At 30.9% G+C, this 22,051-nt stretch overlaps 1 protein-coding gene across 1 annotated transcript in view; it reads right to left on the reverse strand.

The window, feature by feature from the left end:
• The window catches only part of LOC106101961 (collagen alpha-1(I) chain-like), a 33,817-nt gene that overhangs the window by 8,650 nt on the left and 3,116 nt on the right, over nucleotides 1-22,051 (reverse strand). Inside the window, exons 5-15 of the mRNA XM_013281352.1 lie at nucleotides 21,752-21,808; nucleotides 21,546-21,602; nucleotides 21,169-21,225; nucleotides 20,790-20,846; nucleotides 20,386-20,442; nucleotides 20,190-20,240; nucleotides 19,968-20,024; nucleotides 19,478-19,534; nucleotides 18,868-18,927; nucleotides 18,200-18,259; nucleotides 16,694-17,383 (exon numbers count right to left, since the gene is read on the reverse strand). Of these exons, the coding sequence (XP_013136806.1) occupies nucleotides 16,694-17,383; nucleotides 18,200-18,259; nucleotides 18,868-18,927; nucleotides 19,478-19,534; nucleotides 19,968-20,024; nucleotides 20,190-20,240; nucleotides 20,386-20,442; nucleotides 20,790-20,846; nucleotides 21,169-21,225; nucleotides 21,546-21,602; nucleotides 21,752-21,808 (1,260 nt within the window). The remainder of the gene's footprint in view (nucleotides 1-16,693; nucleotides 17,384-18,199; nucleotides 18,260-18,867; nucleotides 18,928-19,477; nucleotides 19,535-19,967; nucleotides 20,025-20,189; nucleotides 20,241-20,385; nucleotides 20,443-20,789; nucleotides 20,847-21,168; nucleotides 21,226-21,545; nucleotides 21,603-21,751; nucleotides 21,809-22,051) is intronic.

The following is a 22,051-nucleotide window of genomic DNA, read 5'->3' on the forward strand; positions in this document are numbered from 1 at the left end:
CACCTATAACCGCCAAAATGGCGAAGCGACCGTTGCCCATAGACATCCGCAATTGTAGATGCGTTGCCTACCCTTATACGACGGAGGAGGAGACGCACATAAAGCGGTTATTTCCCCTTCCTATGCATCTCCTCCACCGTCAAATCCACTTCCTCTTCCCAACCTCTCCTTATAAGAAAAGTGTGGTAAAGAGAAAGGGACTTAAATTAGGCCTCCGGCACCACACTCATCAGACGAAACACGGAATTGCTTCCATTTCACGCCTGTTTTCTGTGTGGTCGTGGTATTTCACCGGGCGTGCCGGCCCATTCGTGCTAAGATGTTAAAGCGGGCACTACCACTGTTAAGTATAAACGTTTTCCGACTAAATAATTACTTGGTAAGCGAACGGAGAATTAAAAAATCCTCGAAGGTGAAAACATGCCGAGTTCTTTTTGGATGTTTACGAATACATACATTTTATGTCTAAGGAATTGTAATAATACAATAATTGTATTTGAAATACTTACTGTCCAAATCTGGAACTAAATTAAAATGATAACATTATTCATTTGCCGATGAAAGATTCGTAGTATTACTTAATTCCAAATATTGTGAGGATTTGAAGAGCGTTTATATTTTCATTTTATTAAAAATTCTGTACAACTTTTTGAGATCTACATTTTTTTCGAACATCATTTTTATATACCTCTAACGGTTTAGGCAGCGTAAGCCGATAAAAGTTAAACGTTGTGATTTCTTAACGCCGTGGTCGAGAAATATGTTGTTTATTAATAGTACCTCAACATCAGTAATAATAAAATATAGCCTATGTTACTCACAGATAAATTACCTTTCTGATGGTGAAATAATTTTTAAAATCGGCCCAGTAGTTTTTGCGTGAATCAAATACATACAAAAATACAAATATTTCTTCTTTATAATATTAGCATATATATTATTATTAAATTAGAAAACTGTACGTTCTCACTTACATCCAAATGTAGGAGCTGTAAAATTGAATTCATAAACATTTAGATTAATTTGTTTTCGACAATTTTATTTTAATAATCTCATGGATTAAAGATTAAAAAAGACATACCACAAGATATAAAGTCTAGAAGACAAATAATAGATGCAATAAGCAGTAAAAGATACCGCGTGTTAATTTTTTGAAGCATTTTGTACTTCTGACTGACAGATTATTTAGATTTGAAAGTCGTTACATGATTCAGTAAATAAATTTTAAAATGTGTGAATATACGATTATTTAGTAATATAATTTAATTACTGTATGAAATGGTACAATCGTGACGTTAATATTTTTATTACAATGTTGAAATTATCTGAACCACGTTTTTAGTTCGCTGCCTTTGACTAACTGAAAATTTGGCTTTTAGCTTTATGGAATTTTAATGTTTTGAACATTTAAATTAAGAACTAATTGCAAGATTTTTTAAAAGCAGATGTTTATTTATCAATATTTTTATAAAAAAGTTAATAAATTGATCAATTAAAAATATGAAACTCTACAATTAACCGGTCGTTAAAAATTGGTTATAATGCCTTTATTAAATTGTATGCTGATGCCATATTTTTGTAATTTGGTAGCGACTGTTGTGTGGATAAAGATGTGCGCCCTTGAAAATTTGATAAATTTTAATAAAATATGCAAATACATATAAAACAAGATCCAAAATAAAGCAATGTGTACTTTATTGTAAGCTAATAGCTACATTTACTCCAGAGAAAGAATTTAGGAGTTGACTTATTATTATTTAATTGACTTGTAGACATGCGAGAGAGAGAAGATTAAATAAGCACACATACAGCTTTGGAGAATATGGAAAAAATTGTATGCGACATCCTACATTTTATTAAAGTTTCATCTATCGACGGGTGGCGTTCATTACCAAGAATTTATAATCCAGGATCTTATATTGCGTTTTCCCTTATACCATATTTACCCATACAGCTGCTGTTTGTTTTTTACAATGTATTTATTCATAATGTGGTCTAGGGACATTTCAAACTTATCAATATAAGGGAGACAATAAAACAAAGTTGCATGTTTATGATTTATTTAATTTTTACGTAGATAAATGCATATGCGTATTGAACCTGTAAAAAAAGACTTTATCTGAATATATTTGAGGTACAAGATTAAACAACATACTAAATATTAATTTAATTTGAATAATAATTCCATTTACCTTTACTTATGTTTGTTATTTATATCAACTTACTCATAATACGATTATCCTTTGCAGTCCTACAAAAATAAATACATTTTACACAACTTTTAGTACCATTTTTAACGAAATATTTTATTTACAGAATATTAAATAAATCATACCTGTATAGACGCAAAGTTGATGTTCTGAAAAATAATAATAATTTATTTTAAAACTGTCATGTAAATTTTATTGTAAGTACATATGTTTTTTATCTTTATTGTAATTTATGTATGTATTATACATTATTAAGTAACAGAAATATTACAGATTTTACTATCAGTGTTATCTTTTCGAATTAATACTGTCGGAATTTTTAAAAACTTAATTTTAATTATAATACATAATATTAAGTAAAATATCATTACCAGACCGCAATACTCTTTGGTTTCTGAAATACATACGAATAAATCGCTTAATTAAAGTTTATTTTGGAGAACGTAATTTTTTATTATAGGTTTAATGTATAACAGTATAGTAATAGATTTAAAAACATTTACCAGTTAGATCTGAAATAAAAAAGCGTATTTTTAAATACAGTTTTAAATAAGGGACAGCTGCAGTGTACAGTTGACTTTCCTATACACGAACCGTAGTTAATATAAATGTTCCGGCTGTAGCTAATGACACTGATTTCTTGTTGCAATCCGTGTATGTCTGCCCTAAGATTTGATTTATCACTTCGTTACCACTTACCTCCAAAGACAGGAGCTGAAATTTATAAGTTAAATTAAGTTTGCAACAACTACTATCAATAAAGGAGCGATATCCAATATGATGATTTATTTTTAAATCGGAATACGTACCACTCATTATCGTTGATGAAAAATACATTAAAAGAGTGACTATTAATAGCATTTTAGTAATGGCACTTAGTTCTGAGTTAAACATTTTGTTGTACCTATTGTAAATAGCTTCAGTTACTAATGTTTTAAGTTTCAACAATTTTGTATTATGATTTATAATCGTGACTACGTATAGTTGCTCATTAAACGTTAATGACTTTTATGTTACATAATTTTCATAGGAACGATATGGTCGTAATTAATTAATTTTATCTGTTAGTATTTCGTAGGTACTTAATAAAAGAGGAATGACCATCATCATCATCACCAGCTCACTATACGTTCCCACCAATACGCTCGGAGCCTACCCTAAGTTAGGGTGACTAGGCCATAGTCAACCACGCTGGCCAAGTGCGAGTTGTTTAACTTCACACATATCTTTGAATTTCTTTGCCAATATGTGCTGGTTTCCTCACGATGATTTCCACCACCGTAAGAACGTCATAAAAAAATGTACATGTGAAAATTCGAAATATCGAAAATTACATTGTTACATGGCGGGATTCAAACCCAAGACCTGTAGACAAGTCAAGTGCTTAAACCACTGAGCCATCGACGATCTATAAATAATAGAGGAACGACCAATTACAGCGAAATTTCGGCTGGATTCAAACCTAATGATCTCAACTAGCGTAATGATCCCGATAGTATTTGGAGAAGGGGTGATTTTAAAAATATATGACAATCGTCGTTAACAAATGAGAATTTGTTGTTTTAATTGAATTTACGTTACGTTTTTATATTGTTAAGCCAAAGATAAACTGTGATTTTCACATGTCATTAGACATGAGCTTGGGTAATTCTTTTCTTAACTATAACCCGTTGGTGTTTGGATGGACGTTAACCGTTGCGCGTATTGCGGCATTATTATACAACTACTAAATCTAACATATGGTTAAATAGTGTGGCTAGATTTATAATTTTAACCTAGATTGATTGGAATTTTCTCCTAGATATTACGAAAAGCTGATAATGGTTAAAATATTTTAGAAAGCGACGAGTGTACAGAAGTATATGTTATTCAGAATTGTTAAGCATAATAAGCCCAGAGAAAAGTAGATAGAGTCATTGTTTATCTAATACAGTTATTCCTTGGTTTATCTTAACTTACTTAAGTTAACAATTTATCGGAAGTGTATATTTCTCCCCTATGTCTTAAAATGTTTCAAATGAATAATTTTGTTTTCATTAGAAAAACCACGCTAACAGATGTCCATCGTCACGAAGACCGCATTCGACTATGAAAGCATCCGGTCGTACGCTTACGGCTTAAAGCAGTCCGTGTATGGCAGCCCTTATGTCTGTCTTATGTATTAGTTCGTTTAGGTAAGTAATTAAGATAATAAAAGAAGGTATTGTGCGAATATCGTTTATTTATTTAACACCTGAGGCACAAATTGTTTGGTTTCGTACATCTCCTGCAACAGACATATTAATGGCATTGCAAAACATTACTGGCGTCTTGCATATCTTATGAATAAATAAAAAAAAAATTATCGGCCTTTAATTTATTTTTAATTTAACTGCCGCCTTACAACAAACAAGTAATATTTTTAAACGTGCTATAAAATTCTAATTGAATACTACCTTTTTGTTATCCTTCGCAGCCCTGTAAAAAGTAAAAATAATGATGGCTTTAAATTTTAGAAGATGTTTATAAAAATCATTTGTAAATTGTTGTTGTTTTTTTTTAGAGAAATTAATAGAGTATTTCATATTTTTATTTTACCTGCATCGACAGCCAGTTAAGGTTCTGGAAATAAATAGACACAAAATAAAAATTGTACCCAAGCGTATATTTAAATTTACATAAAATAAGATATTTACGATCAATCTATTAGCAGATAGTGTCTAATTTAAGTTTAATTGTGCTCTAATTTCAAATTCCTTGCTTGGCCCAAATAATAAACCAAGGAAACAAAGAAACCAACAGAGGAACTTAAATAGAACTATTGTTAAATATCAATAAATTATTCATTTCTTAACTTACCAGGCCACACTTCTCGCTTGTTACTGTTGTAGACGAAAAAAAATTTTAGGAATGTAATTAAAACGAATAATTAAAAAATAATTCAATAGTTTTTTTCAATAATACTGGTATTGTTATAAATTTAATTGATGCAAAATGCGGGCCCAATACGGTTTTTCAGTTTAATATTGAAATAAAATTTTCTTACCCGTTTCATCTGAAAAAGGTATTTGATTTTTAAAATTAATCTTGGATAATCAAAGGTCTTTAATTCTATACGTATTAACAAAATAACAAAGCACTTTGTAAAATATCCCTTTATAGGAAATCCACTAGACACGAACCGAAAGAAATAATCACACAGAAATATACATGTATACACAGAAAGAATTAATTATACTTGTAACTTGTATGGGAAATTATACATTTCTTGTATTGCAGCAATAAATGTAACATAGATAAATTAAGCTACTGCTTTCCAGTAACTTATCAACAATTTAGACTGAAAATGTGTCGGCAACTTCATTTTTTGTTAAATATTCATAAAACATGAGTTTGTTTCAATTCTTACCTCCTATAAGTGGTGCTGAAAAAAGTTGAAAGTTTATTAAATGTTGTCAATTGATTACAAAATGTATTATAAGCTTTGATTAAGATGTAAGTAAAACTTAAGCAACTTACCACATCTTACAAACGACGAAAAGAGCAACATAAGTATAGTAAGAAATATAATATTGGTTAAAGTAAACACACTTGATGTGTACATATTGGATAGTTAATTTAGCAACAAAACTTCAGTGCAAAGAGCTCTCACTTATATAACTTTTGAAGTCTTTTATTGTTTATAGTATACGAGCTGGAAGCCGCGGCTCTGTCTGAAATTAAAAAAATATTTTGCTCCGGTGTCATTCAGTATTATTTAAAAAAACAAATGAACAATATACTTTTCTACGATCAAAATGATCTAAATAAATACAAACTGTAGTATTTGTAATATTAGTAAAATTGATACGTGACTTAATAAATCAATTATGTGTATCTTTATTACAAATGCGTGTCAATTAAAACCGTTCTAAGAATTATTGTGTTTAGCACCTTATGTCCTCAGTAGTTTTTTTAGATTATTACTATACCATTGTTGTAACTCAGAATTCACCAGAAGTTATGCTAGTAACCTATTTAATTGCTACTTATAAAATAGATGCCTTTTTTATTATTTTATGATGATAGAAGTAGAAGAATCAACATGGAGAGATGTATCATAGAAAAGTACAAAACATTTTTATATTATATATATTATTGTTTAACAAATTGTTGTCAAGTGTATCACCCTTCTAGGATTTTGGTTTAATCTTAGTGTACAACTTGGAATTAATGTATAATAATGTTATTTAGGTTCAAATTAATTTGTGACAATGTTTTAATATGGTTTATTATATTACTGCATACTCTATGTTATGAAAAATAAAATGAACACTCGTTGAATTCAAAAAAGGTTTTATTTGTTAATAAAATACAATTACTTGATTGCATAATAATATTTACATAAGATAGAAAAAGAAACGAGTAAATGCTGTAGTCTTAATATACTTCTTGATATATTAAATGCTAGCTTTTACTGTATAGTGTGTTAATCTTGCAAAAGAGGGCGCTGTACCCACTATTCATACGTTTACATTGTACACCCTAGCCGATAAGTTCTACGCCACAAAAAAGTTACATGTAATTGCTTTATAAAATACGGATCTGCGCCTTTTATTTAAAAAGGATAGATAACGCTAACCCAGGAAAGTTAAAAGTTGTGTGAGAATACTTTTATTTTATTCTTATTCGCTTATTCGTCTTTCAATTGTCAACTGGCGAAAAGCATGAGCGCCAAAAAATATTTTCCTAACTATTTTTTTTTCGGTTTTATGTTCTGTTATAAAAGTAAACGATGCAAAATATTGAATACTTTTGGCGCTGTACCCAGAAAATAAAATAATCATAAGAATTCTTGCTTAATTATTTATTTGTACATATTTATAGTTATATACTGCTTTGTTGTCACCCTGAAAAAATAACTATGATCAGTTATAATTCAATATTTAAGCTCAAAAAAATTTCTCGCAAGAAACTTTTTGAAGATATAATCTGTTTTAAATCTATGTTAAAGTCTTAATAAATAAAAAATATACTGACCCATTTGTTCATTAATATTTCTAGCTTTCATTTATTTAACTTTTGCATTTCTGAAATGAAATTAATTCTTGTAAATATAACAAATTCACAATAAGTTAGTTTAAAAAAATACTATCAATGGAATACTTACGACATTTATTAAAATATTAACACTCTGTAATATTAAAATTCCAACATTATTTCTTAAATCAAAATAAAATTTAAAAAATTAAATCAAATTTATGATAATTACTTACCGGACCACAATGATCTTTAGTCACTGTAATATTTCATAATAATTATAAAAACTGTTTAACAATCTACTTTTTTTTTAAATTATTTCGTTATTGACAAATATAACAGAAAACTTTAGAAATGACATTGAAAATACGCACCTGTTGGTAGAAAAGGGACTAGAAATTTAAAGTGCAATTAATAACATAAGTTGGTTGTTAACTTAATTGTTATTAAGTTACCAAATGACTTACTTGGAAATTCGCTGGCGTCTATAAAAATATAATTTTTGTTGTATAATGAAGTGAAAAAAATACAGATTTGGATATAAATGATTTTAAAATGGATCCTTTCCATTGCAATATGTAGCCTCAATGGCTTGTATATCAAGAGTGTTTTAGGGAAAAAGCTAGCAAGTTGTATATTGTTTTATTTATGTAGTGCTAGTTTTACTGGTTATAATTTTTTCTATAAATAACGCCATACATGTCGCAGAGAATCGCACAGAGTGGAGAATCACCCTTCGAGAAAGTGTCAAGAAGAGTGGTCGCGACCCTCAGGAATGAGGAAACAATTCGGAAAGAGAGTTTTCCTGGATATACCAATTTATAAATTTGAACTCACTGTGATTGCTGGGTGCTGAAAAATAATAAAAGTTTACGTACGTTATTTCGACTTACCCTTTTTTGAAGTGGGAGGTGTCATTCTCTATAGCTCGTTAAACTCAGGTCTCAGTCCTAGTTTAAGAGACAAGGCTCCCACAAAATTTTGTGTTAGAGTCATAATGTCGTAAAAATTTGTATGCCTGAAGTATTAGTCATTTGAAATGAGCCTATTTTAATGTGTATCAGCACTTACTTGGGAATTCGACAGTTGCTGGAAAAAATATCGAAAACAGTATTTTTTTTCTTTCATTTTCTGTTATCAGTAAATTTACGTAAAGATATAAAATAGAGCAAAAATTTACTTGCGGGAGCTGAAACAGAAAAATAAGATTAAAATCACTCTCTTACTTAAAATAATCACTATATAATATTTTACACTAGTTTACATCTTTGATAAAAACTGGAAGTGTTTTATAAAATCAAAATATGTATGACACTTACCAGATAGAGTGTCCATAGCCAAATATATCATTAAAGTTGCCGTTACTGCAAATGATATTTTCTTCATGATTGTTTTTAATGTAAACTCAAACCTTTCTTTACTTGTTGATACACTTTTCACTTATAGGTTAAAAAAATTGAAATAAATATCGATATGTTTCCTATTGAACATTTCATGACGTTGATGACGCACAACGTGTAATGTTTTCGTGACTCGTACTTGTTATCTAACATATTAATAAAAACAAATAGATATAAAATATTCAGATCTATAAATTGTGACATAAAAAATTAATAAAATTATTTACGACGTCCCCTTATTTTACACTTTTTACTATTTTACACTTTTTACTATTTTACACTTTTTAATAATTTTACACTTTGAAATAATATTGCCGGTAAAACACACACCATTGAGACATTTTTATCTTAGTGGGAATGGTAGACAGAATTAGACAGACAGAATTTATGTAATTAATCCTAAATACGGTAGAGCTGATTTAAAGGGACTTTTACATTAAAACAATTACGTATTATATAGATACAGGTAAACTTCATGTATAATATAAAGAAAAGTTGTCGCTAATAAAATGTAACGCCTTTTAGAATTCCTGTAAGAAATTTTCCCTTAAGAATTTGTTTTTAGAAAAAAATAGAAATAAGAATGAATTTAGGGTTTAATAAATTTCAATCGATTCTCATTTTATCTTTCTATACTATGTCTGGGATATGAAAGTTAGTTATATAATTTTATTTAACGTAACCATTGTGGAACATTCCGGTCTGTTAGCATTAAAAATGTTTCTTCTAATAATCTGTTAAATTAATATATCTCATATTTGATTCATAACTGCTGAATACTTTTGTACTTTTTAGGTTTGCATAGGATTTGTATAAAGTATTTTGTGGGTTGAATTTTAATTAAACTACAAGATATCTTTTATAAAAATGTAATATACAAAAGTTTAATTCCTTGCAGACCAGTTTCTTTCTTCAGTAAACTTTATACTCTGTGATCTGCAGATCTGAAAATAATAGATCTCTTTAGAATGAAAATACAATATAGAACCTAACATATTGTTTTAAAAAATTAGTTATGAAAAGCAGAATATCTTACCTTTTAATCACACGTCTAGAATTAAACGAAATTATAACATTTAAAATTGGGTTTCATAATTTTTTTATGTCTTAATAATTGGATTTCTTTAATCAAGTATTCGAAGGCTTTGAACGTTATTTTCAAATTCAGAAATACTTGAAATTATCAGAACCAATTATGAATGATTTCCTTTACCAAATATTTCTTTGGATATTTTTCTAATAAATGTAAAACTTACCTGATAAGAAAATATATTTATACCCTGAAATATTTATTTAAAATTTTTATTAAGTAGTTTTTTAATTGCATTTGTCACTGTTAAAAATTAGATAAAACATACCGGAATGCATCTTCTGCGTACTATATCTATAAAGAATTTTAAAAAATACACGATTTTTCCTTATAATTCGTACACAAATTTAGATAATAAAAACTACTTACTAATAGTACCGGGTGGATCTTGAAAAGACAATTAAAATTTTATATTTATGTCAATCTATACTTCTACATTATTATAATAAAGCGTAAACACACACTTCTTTGTTGCCTAAGATGTCACCAATTACAGCATCTTTTTGAATAGTTATTTTTTTTAATAAAAAGCTCTATACCTACGTCGCACTTTAGACTATATATTTTCACGCCATTAAATTTAGGGGCTAAATATTTTGGAAAAAAAATCCTGATGTGGGGAAGAGACCGTAAGTTGCTGCCAACATCAAGAAAGCAATTGTTATTTGTGCATTTGAATTTTGACATTTCATGCGGATGAAGCCGCACTAGAACAGCTAATTAGAAAATAATGTTTATAATTGTTTGTAATAACATTAATTTTATAAAAATAATCACACTAATACTGTAAATGGTAAAGTTTAGATGGGTGTTTATTAGAGTTTGTAACCAAAACGACTGAACGGATTTCGATTAAATTTGGCATAGATGTAGAGGATAGTCTGGTAAACACATAGGTTATTCCCTTTTGTTTTCTTTTTAATTCCACGCGGACGGAGTCGCGGTCGAAAGCTAGTACTAACATAATTAAAACTTACCCTCATACACTGTAAAATATAAAAAATGGCCAACGAATGATTTAGAACGTTATTATGTTTAAGTAATGAATAACAATTAAACGCAATAATATTACCTTCTTCAGAAGCTAAAAGGGAAATCAATTATGAGTTTAATTGGTCAATAATTGTAAAAACATCTAACAAATGTGGTTTAAAGGATAACAGTTTTAATATGTTCAAACTTTATACAATTACTTTTCGAACATACGAGTAATGAAGGACTTTGACAAGTTTTTTCCTAACACTTAGTTGCATAAAGGGTAAAACAATAACGTAGCAAAAATCCTCAAATGCTAACGATGCTTTTATTTTTTTAGAACCTTGAATAATGCATGTTCTGAGAGTCAGTCGACTTATGTCTAAGTAAACAAAATACTTACAGAATGACGAATCATCATCATCAACTATAATAAAAAAAAACATATTTACGTCTTTCAAATGGAAAAGAAATATTTTTTAAAAATTACCTTAGAAGATCATAATTTTGAACATCACAATGAAGATAGTAAAACACATTATACATCTTTACAAATCCAAAAACCAACAAATACAAGAAAGTATATATTCATTTTAATATCAAAACTTACACGGAAAGCCAAATGCATCAGCATGTATTATCATACTAGTCAGTAGTACAAAACAAAGTATCATTTTACAATTTAATTCAATAACAGCACGTTCACTTCATGAGGTTTGAGGTAAAATACTAAAAGACGCATTAAAATCACTTACAATTCTTTTAAGTCGTGGATAATAAATTTATAATGACGTAAATGCGAGTGTATTTTAATTCTAGCTTTCTGTTTGCTGTTAATGATACATAATAGATAGGATGTTAAGGCGAAGCACACCTTACAACTGCTGCAACAATTTTGTTAGTGTACATGAATCTGTCATTTAACTGATTTTTTTTAAGTAGTTACATACTTTATTATTTCAAATTGAATTATGCAAATCAACTTAGTCATTTTAGCTAACTTAATAGGACCTGTGCAAAATGTTTTTTATAATAACTTCAATAATTTCAATCGAGTTTGTCATCCAGCGAGTGTCTACAGAATAAACATGCTCTACCAAAATGTATCCTATTTTTAAATAATTTTGAGGTTAGAATAATATTGTATTTAACTTTTATTGTACTTTGTAAAAAATAAGACATGTTATATGTATTAACCGAACTCATATAAATCAGTTAACAAAATTGATTTTAGGTATGTCGTAATATACAGCGGAACGAAACGTCTCTGGTAAAGTAATGGGATGGGTTGGTAGTGAAATAAAACATTGCGTATAGTAAGCTTGTTTTATTTATTTCATATACTTGCAAAAATAATTATTTCTTTACTACATATTGCCATATATGATACAAACAGCTGTAGTTTCGATTATTTTAAAATTAAAACTAAATTATCTTAATAGTTTGTTCCAGTTAAGTGTTGAAATGACATATTTTTTAACACTTTAAAATTAATTTACCTGAAATTAATATATAAAAGTGAAATTACTTCGGTGCTTATGCAAATTATATTAAAATTAATTATAACTTTATTGAATCCCGGTAACATTCAATTACAAATAAATAATTAATTCCCCATTTAAATGATTCCAATAACTTACCCTTCACAAACCTGGTGGTAATTTTAAATAAATTAATATGACATTTTTTACTTACTTTTTACAGTTTTAAATTTATTTTAGTAGTCACTACTTATGTAAGTCTCTTTCTGAATAATATTAATAATTTGTTGTAAAAAATAAGATAAACACAACTTACTTGATACTTAAAGAAGTTAAAGTTCTACAAAAAAATACACTATTTTACTATAATTCTTCAAATTACACTAAATTTTGCCTTCAGACTTCGTTTATTTTACGTCAAAATTATAAAACCTTATTCAAATTTAAATTGGTTGAATAAAAAATAATGTATTTTTACTTACGTTTCCGCATTCTTTTTTAACCGTTCCTTTATAGAAAATTAAAATAAAATATATCAAGTAGAGATTACTTAGCTTTTTTCTTTCATTCGAAAAATAAATTTTGTACTTACTGACATAAGTGGGTGGTCCTTTAAATAAATAAAACTTTAGAATAATTATCGAAGATGATTTATAAATTTAGTAGCCAATTAAACCATCGACAATATGGAGAAAGTACGATAGATGTATTAAACACTTTAAATAAGCAGAAATTGTCAGAAATTCCGATAGACTGACACGTTCACTTACCTCCACCGGTCGGATTTATCACTTTAAAATTGAATAGTGATTAATTTAAATTGTTTTTCTCGAAATAATAATGTTATTATTAAGTTTTAAAATAAGACTTACCTCTATACTCTAAAAAAATAAAAAAATTATTATCCTATAATTCTCTTTTGCAGAATTTGAAATTGCACTTTTTCTTACCTACATCAGAAACTGAATCTGTAAACGTTAAAGAAATATAAATCACTAAATTCATATTATAGCGTAAGTTTGCAATTACACGATTTAAAATAATCAATGTTATTCGAATTATAGAACATTATTTAAAATTATAACAAATCTCGAAACTTCTCTACTAGTCGTATAATAACGTTATTACCAAGACTTAAAACTTACATGCTTTAATAATTGTTAAAAGTAACGTAGCATAAATCGCGAATATAAGAAGATTTGAAAACATTTTGCGAAAAACTAACTATTAACAATTACCAACATATATAACTAAATAAAAAAAACTATTAGCGCAATATACGTTACTTATCAATTTTTATAACAATGTCGTGATCATGATTTTTTATGGTTACTCCGCAAAAAAATTTTTTCCGCAAAAAAGTTTATATACACTTTTTGTTTTCGTAAAAACCCAAAGTTTAGTCAAAAGCACTTAAAATAAGCAATAATTTGCGTTTTTGATTCACTCAAAGTAAAAGGTTTTTAGAACATTTTAATGTTCTTATTTTTAATTTTTTAAAGATTTCCTTTTTATTGCGTTTCAAACTAAAAAAAAATATCTTAAAATACATTTTGGAATCTTACCTCTACTCGTATACCTTATCTCTAAAATGTAATTAGAGTTTTCGTATGTATTTAATTTATTTGCTGTTTAGTAAGTCTCTAAAAATATAATAACTCATTTCAATAAAAAATGTAGCTGCTTAATTTTTAAAGGTCATCGCTTATTACATCGGCGTGTTCGCCGCGGCAAGAGTGCAATGTTCTTTACTTCATCATCATCATCATCATCTCCTTATCCTACTCCCGTAGTGTCGGCGCAACAGGTTTTTGTCCTCCACATAACTCTATCATACGTCATTTCAGTCATCACTCCCTTTTTGATCATGTCACCTTTTACACAATCCATCCATCTCTTTCTTGGTTCTTTTTCTATTCATGCAATGTTCTTTACTTGTGTACTCGTATTATCTACATGTATCACTTTCTTCAGGTGGGATCGTGGTTAACAAACATTAAAAAAAAATATGTAGCCCTAAAGCGTAAATTTATTGAGAGAATCTCTGATCGTTTTAGTACTATCTTGTTCTTAATAATTGGCTGTCAAAGTTAAATCGTTGATCCTTTAAATACTCTCACCGGATCGAACGGTGGGCGTGTAGGGCCGGCAGACATATCCAATTAGATTCTATTTGTCAGGCATATTTGAGTATACAGTGAATTTGATTCATAACCGACGTTTATCTACAAGTGACGATGTTATATTATTTTGTAATTATCGATGCTCTAATGGGGAGGACATGCTTAAGAATGCAGTGGATTCAGATATTACGGATGATAGAAATAGATGGAAGAGCAGCAAATACTGGGCCGACCCTCTATAGAGATAAGGGCAAGTTGATGATGATGCTCTAATGGGGAACTTGTATCATGCGACATCAATTCACTTATTATCTTTTGAGTTACAGCCTCGACTTGGTCTCGATTCGGAAAATGGTGTCTCGAAATGGATGGCCATCTTCATTTGTTTATTTGCATTTTTGTTTGTAACTAGTTTATCTTTTTATATTTAGTATATCTTTTTTGTCATCTCCATATCCTTCCCGTTGATGTAATATAGCCCAGGTTTGTTACTCATTGATAAAATAGCTTTCTAATGGATATTTTTCCAATACTTTCATTTAGTAGTATGATTCTAAGATTGTTATTGTTCCTTTATAACTATTAGGTAAAAATCAGTTTGGGTTTCGAATCTTTGTTTAACAATTTATTTGCACGATGCTTTCTAAATATTACTTCAGGTTTATCGACCACACTATAGTTAACTCTACCTTTCGTCTCACTTAAGCTGTTATGTAAATACTTGTACCAACTTCATTGTCGATAAGGCTAGTGTCGTCGCTATTACAACTCTGAGGGGTCTATCACAAATATTTGAGTGACAGTTGTGGAAACGTATTCGTAACGCCATCGATAAAATTTATATGAGATTTATTGGTCTATTTTACGCCTGTTAGCTGCAAAAGTCTAATACAAACCTTATCGATGACGTTACTAAAGTGTTCTCACAAGCATTCATCATAAATGTTCTAGTTACTAATTTATTTATTTATCTTAGTTACATAGTTGAATAATTTACTAAATTTATTGTCAAACCAAACATCTATTTAACGTGAGATCTCTCGTACTTAGCGAAAACACCGTTTAGTTTAGCCATTCAATATAATTTTATACATACACACATCTACTGTTGTTTACATTATGTGCTTTTAATTTTACATTAAATTTATTGAGTGTAATATATTGATTCTCAAAAATATTTAAACACCAGGAACGAAGTGAGATATTGATTCTGTGATTTTAAAAAGAAACAACTTTTAAAGCATGCTTGTTTATTTATTGTTAACTTCTGTTAACTAATCATGAGTTAAAATAAAAAAAATACAAAAAAATACAATGACATCATCATAATCCATTAAAATCGCCGGTTTTGTTTGAGAGAGTTGACTTAACAGCTAAAAACTTATATCTATTTACATTTACATTTTTACATTTATATTTAGGTACCTGTAACAAAATTAACAATCATTTAGTGAGGGAACGCTTGCATTTGTCGATAACTTGGTCGTTTGACAGCTTTCGGGAGTCCCCGTATAGGATCTTACTACTGTTGCAAATGATCGGTCATTGTAAAGCAACGTTGTGCGGGGGCTCAGTTGATGACTAGGAACTGTCGTCTAGCGCATGCGATTTCTAACGATTAATGAAAACGCATGCGAGCGCTATAATATGCGTGAATAGGCAATCTCTTGCACCCCGCTACTGTACGACCGATTCATTGACCAATGAAATTGCGCACTTGTAAGCATAAATTAACGATTGTAAATGCCAGTAAGGTTGATGAACCCCCTCCTCTTTTCTTCAAAACTGCTTTCATGCGTCGTTAGATTTGAAAAGCGCTAGCTTGATTTACAATAATCTCTATAAGAGTGTGGTGACACCTAAAACTAAACTATCGAAAAACTGTTTAGTTTCGCTTTGATTCTTATAAGCTTATATGAAGGTGCGCACACTACGCGATTTTTAGTTGTGCAACGAAACAATTGTATTGGCTGCGAAACAATCGACAATCGACAAACGCACAACAGTTGTGCGATAGTTTAGTCAAAGGTGTGCGTCCGAACTAAAAATCTGTTATTTTTATAACTATTCGTGTACTCTCTAATTGAATAGACTCTAGATATTTACTTTTTGTTTTACATAGAGATAACAATTTATACTTACTAATTATAACAAACGCAGTATTTTTGTCCGGATAAATAATTTCTAAATACATCTTGTCTGTCTGTATCTTCATAGTCATCTGAAAACATAAGGCATCAACTGTTATTATTACGTTATGTAGAAGTCAGTAGAATTATTATGTTTTAAACAAAGGCACGTTAGGTTAGTTAAAAAAAAGAATGACACGTAAAATTTGGATTTTTAAAAAATGTTTTGAGTTATACTAATTATACTTACGACTAAAATAAGTAACAAGGTTTAAAAAACAAGTTACCTCTGCCATATGAAGTTTTTCTGCCAAGCCGTCTGAATATTGGGTAAACGAAATGGGATTTCGTCTTTCTATATATTCGTCCCAGCTGGTATATAGTTACAGCGCAATTCTCTGGGTTTTCAGGAATACCAGGAGGTCCAGGTGGCCCAGGTGGCCCAGGAGGTCCTGTCGGTCCCTTGTTTCCACCCGGACCTGAAGTACCCGGAGGAGTACCGTGGCCTCCGCCAGGACTTTTGCTTCCTCCCGGTCCTTGAGGTCCCGGAGCTCCAGGTGGCCCAGGAGGTCCTGTCGGTCCCTTGTTTTCTCCCGGCCCTGATGTACCAGGTGGGCTTCCGGGACCTCCACCAGGACCTTTGCCTCCTCTCGGTCCTTTAGGCCCCGGCGCACCAGGTGGCCCTGGAGGTCCTGGAGGTCCTTTCGGTCCTTTGTTTCCTCCCGGTCCTGATGTACCAGGTGGGCTTCCGGGACCTCCACTAGGACCTTTGCCTCCTCCCGGTCCTTGAGGCCCCGGAGCACCAGGTGGCCCAGGAGGTCCTGTCGGTCCCTTGTTTCCTCCCGGCCCTGATGTACCAGGTGGGCTTCCGGGACTGTCCCCAGGCCCACCTTGACCTTTGGATCCTTTGTGTTTTCTCTTTTTATGGTGTCGCTTTTTCTTGTGTCTCCTCCCTGCTCCATTTGTATGAGAAGTTACTGGGGAAAAAAACACTGTTTGAGTATATTTTCATACGTAAATATTGCCTTATCTAAGTACAGTCAAGGAATACTGGCGGTGTTCCACCTTAAATCTATGTATCATTTGAATATTTTGAAACGAGACGAAAAACAATAATTAATACAACGCAACTTATAAATGTGTCTCTCAAAAAAAAGTCAGTTAGTGATACACTGCTAGTTTCTTGTCATTATGTATTATCCGTTCGTTTGCACCACTGACTGTTATCTAATTAGTAATTTGTTGGAAGAGGCGTGGTTTGTCTCGGTGCAACTAACAAGGCAATTTTTCGTTCAACCGAACACCCCGGATTTCCATGAATATAGATGTAGAAATAACTTATTTCACACAATGGCAATAGCAATTAAAAAGTATATGTGTTACATTCACCTTGGATGTTAGTCGTCGAGTTATCAATGTATTTTATGGTAATCGTGTAATTTTTGAGTTAGTGATAACGGGTGTTTACCAATCGATCGAACCAATGGTATTTTTTTGTATTGGGTCGATTAATTGGCCAGGTCGAACGACCTATCTAGAAGCACTCGTTATAAAAATCAATTTGTCAATATGCTGGAAGATATTGATTGTCAAAAAAAATGTTAACTAACTTTAAACGACATTACTTCGTTAAATGACGATCGACGGGATCGGGCGAACGACCCATATAGGGTCATTATATTTTTGATCAAGTCGTAAGTCATAACCCTATAAACTTTTAATTTGTTACTTTAAGAATACTTCTTTATCACTCGAGTACAACGCGAAACAAACTTTTAACTTTGATTTTATACCAGTAGCCTGTGCACTTGAAATTGCAGAAGCAAATGATGAGCCACTAGCAGACGCTGTGCCTGAAACAATATTTTTTTTTTATTACACATATGACAGAATCGACCAGGCTGACCCAGTTGATTTTGATCCCGAACTTGAGTTTGCACCGAGCCCCGTTGGGAGGATAGATACATACTCTATGAGGTGACGACAATGACAAGGTCGAAGAATTAAAAAAAAAATCTTCAGATATTTTTTGTGATACTAGTTATTTAAAAGGAAATTTAAGAACAACTTAATATTAAATAAATAATAAACTCAATAAAAATATTTAGATCTGGCTCATGAAGTACCATTAATAATAATAGCGGGCTAATAGCGAAGAGCTTCGACCGACATCTCAAGAAGCTCTTGTTACACAGATGGATTAAGGGCCCGATCCAAAAGGCGGTTATTTTAGAAACGCATAGTGAGGACGTTCCTGTATCTGTAGCCCGGACCACTGGTTGCTCGAGTCATCGGATTCCGCAGCCGGTGATGCTCTATTTTTTATATAATCTGTTTTATTACATTTTTTTACAAATCTTGTAAAATATATCATATAGAGAATGAGAAATAAAGATATATGTGGAAAATAACTCAATGAAATGAAATAATTAATGATTGTATTTACGAGTATAAAGCTTACCTTGCGCAAAAGACTGAGCAAAACCGAGATCACCGAAACCTCCAAAGGCGTCGCTAGTCGCTGGAAAGTTTTTACACCCATATTTTGTATCAATGTCAGAATTGAAACATTTTACTTAACATAAAGTCGTTTGGAATGCATGAGGCAAAAAAAAAAAAACAGAAATGAAAACTATTTCTAACAAGATCATTAATACCAGATAATCGGCCAGTGACGCCCATGTTAGAATCATACTAATTATAAACAATTTTATAACACTTGCTTTCGCCCGCGACTCTGTCTGCTTAGAATTAAATAAAACAATACAAATAAAAGCAGCCTACGTGTTCTTCCAGACTATGCGCTACATATATGCCGAATTTCATCGAGATCCGTTCAGCAGTTTAGGCTATAATCTCTAACAAACACCCATCCATCCATCTAAACTTTTGCATTCCCTTCATCTATTACAGCAGAGTCTAAATAATGTCACTAATCATGAATTTTAACATACGTTGGGTCTTGTCGACTTATTCGTAAAAAACTGTTGTAAATCGTCAGATGCCTAGCAGATACGTACAACTTAAGAATATTTAGAGTATTAATTAGCAACAAAATAAATAATAAGCACCTTGTGCTGTACTTATAGTAGTGGCACTGCTCGACCCTGTTCCTCCATTTTCGTGTGCTGGAAACAAAGAAATTGAACATATGTAAGAATTCATTCTATTTAAATTTATTGTGAATTTTGAATCTCTTTGTTTGGAAAACTTAGTAAGTATGTAGTTTGTTGTAGGGGTTTTACCGGTGAGCGGTGTTAAGTGTATTGTTTTCTGGAAATATGTACAAGGTTCCCTGCAAGTAAAATAATAAAGCCCTATAAAAACCTTATAATTTTTGTCGACTATCGACAAATCAATTGTCGACTTACCAGATCTATGAACTAGATGATACTAAATCAAAACCTATTCGATTTAGTATTATATTTCTGCGTTCCTTCTTAGGAATGTACTTTTAAGATGCAAGCAGAGAGTACGCCAGATGTAGGCTAAAAATCTGAAGTGCGATTCGCTTGTTGTATTAAATTCGGTTGTTTGCAATAAAATAAATGTTATAATTACCCTCTGCTGTGCTTATACTAGAAGCGCTGCCGGATCCGCTTCGACCGCTTTCAGTAGCTATAATATTTACAATTTGAATTATAATTCTTTATAAAATCGTAATCCAAAATTATGATTGACTACTCTTATACAAGTAGTAGTTACTTGTACAAACGGTATCTTTTGTATAACTAATCATAGATATATTTACGATGTAAAAAATATAAGATAATTTATAATAACCTATTGCTCCGCTCGCAACTGACGCTGATCCGCTGTGGCCGTTCTCAATTGCTGCAACAAGTTTAAAATTATAAGTAGCTTAATACAAGTGTTAGAAAAATCGTATTAGTCTATTAATTGCATTAAAAATGTATATTACTCGTAGAATATACTTATTAAAATTAGAAAAATAGAATTAAAATGATATTAAACATACCCTGTGCTCCACCTATAGCCGAGGCACTGCCAGAATGACCACGGCCATTTTCAACCACTGCGAAATGAATAATTATAATCACAAAAAGACATGACACTAAGCTTTATGTTCCAAAAGTCATATTTGTATTATATACTTTATACTTTTTTGGGTTTTGTATAAAGACACATGGAATATTTCTGTCTTGTATTTTAGATTAGCTGTTGCTCGCGAAAAATACCCACAGATAAATTACCTTTCTAACGGTAAAATAACTTAAAATCGGCCCAGTAGTCTTTGAGTTACTTCAATACATACAAAAATACAAATCTTTCCTCCTCATAATATTAGTATAGATGCCATATGTATAATCAGTACACACAAAAGTATATGAATATAGTAAAATAGGTTAAATCTATATTCACCTTGAACCGCGTTCAAAGTCGACGCGCTACTTGATCCACCCCTACCATTTTCAGTGGCTACGAAAGAAGTTAAGAAAAAATACATAAATAGTTAAGCACTATAATAATATTTTCATCCAAAAAGTCTTTCAAACCCTACTAATATATTAAATAAGGATTGTTATGCCTTGTGCTACATTAATAACAGCATTTCCCGATGCACTTTTGTTATTTTAACTAGCTAAAATATAGCGCGACTAAACGCGCACCTCTGGCCTCTCACTTTGTGGAAAGCGGGTCTTATTTCAATAGTATTTTCTTTAATAACTTTTTGACAAATGTTTCTTGGCTTCCTTTATGTATAACATACTTAGATAAATGAATCATTGAAAATAATGACCTTGGGCGGCACCTAGAGAAGTTGCACTGCTTGTGCCGTGATTGCCGTTTGAAGTTGCTGTAATATAAAAAGTATTTTTTGTAGTCTTACTCAGAAGTCTTATTGATCAGTAATAGAGACCCTCAGGGTTGATTGTTTATACTACCAAATGTTAGATTTTATTTACCGCCGACTTTGATATGAAAGGCGGAAATAAGCATTGTGAAGATGGCCTATGTCCAGCAGGGGGCAGTATTAGCTGATCATAATGAAGCCTTATTTAAAATATCAATAACAATAAATATTACAGGTTGTTACGTTTGGGAATGGACTAAATTGGAGATTTAGCTATACCAAAATATGTTGAAATGCAGTTAGTATCAAAAATATGCACACACCTTGTACTGCGTCCAAGACGGAAGCTGTACTACTTCCGCTACCGCCATTCTGAGTCGCTGCAATAAATACCAGTTACATAAAACCAATAGGCAAATTGAGAATTGGACCAAATCAAGGAAAAATATAAACAAAATGTTGTGGATAAAAATTTTATCTCGATCAATGATTATCTTTGTGTGTACTAGTAAAATAAAAGCAAATTCACCTTGTGCCGCGCCAAGACCGATAGCGCTACTCGATCCTCCTCGTCCATTTTCCGTCGCTGTAATATTTTTTTTACAAATTAACAGAAAATTTTATCACGTAATATTTAAAAAAAAAACGTGATTCTGTTTTAAGAATAGAACTAATTTAAAAAAAATAAATCATGTCCATCTATTGTTTGTCGCGGGATATTGTAAGCCTTGTTCCGAATTGGTCAAGATTTTCGAATATTTTTTTTTTTATAACATAAGGTGGCAAACGAGCAAGCGGCCACCTGAATCCACCGAAATGGAAAGCGACC

Source organism: Papilio polytes, unplaced genomic scaffold, assembly GCF_000836215.1.
Source record: "Papilio polytes unplaced genomic scaffold, Ppol_1.0 DF823934.1, whole genome shotgun sequence".
NCBI lineage: Eukaryota > Metazoa > Arthropoda > Insecta > Lepidoptera > Papilionidae > Papilio > Papilio polytes.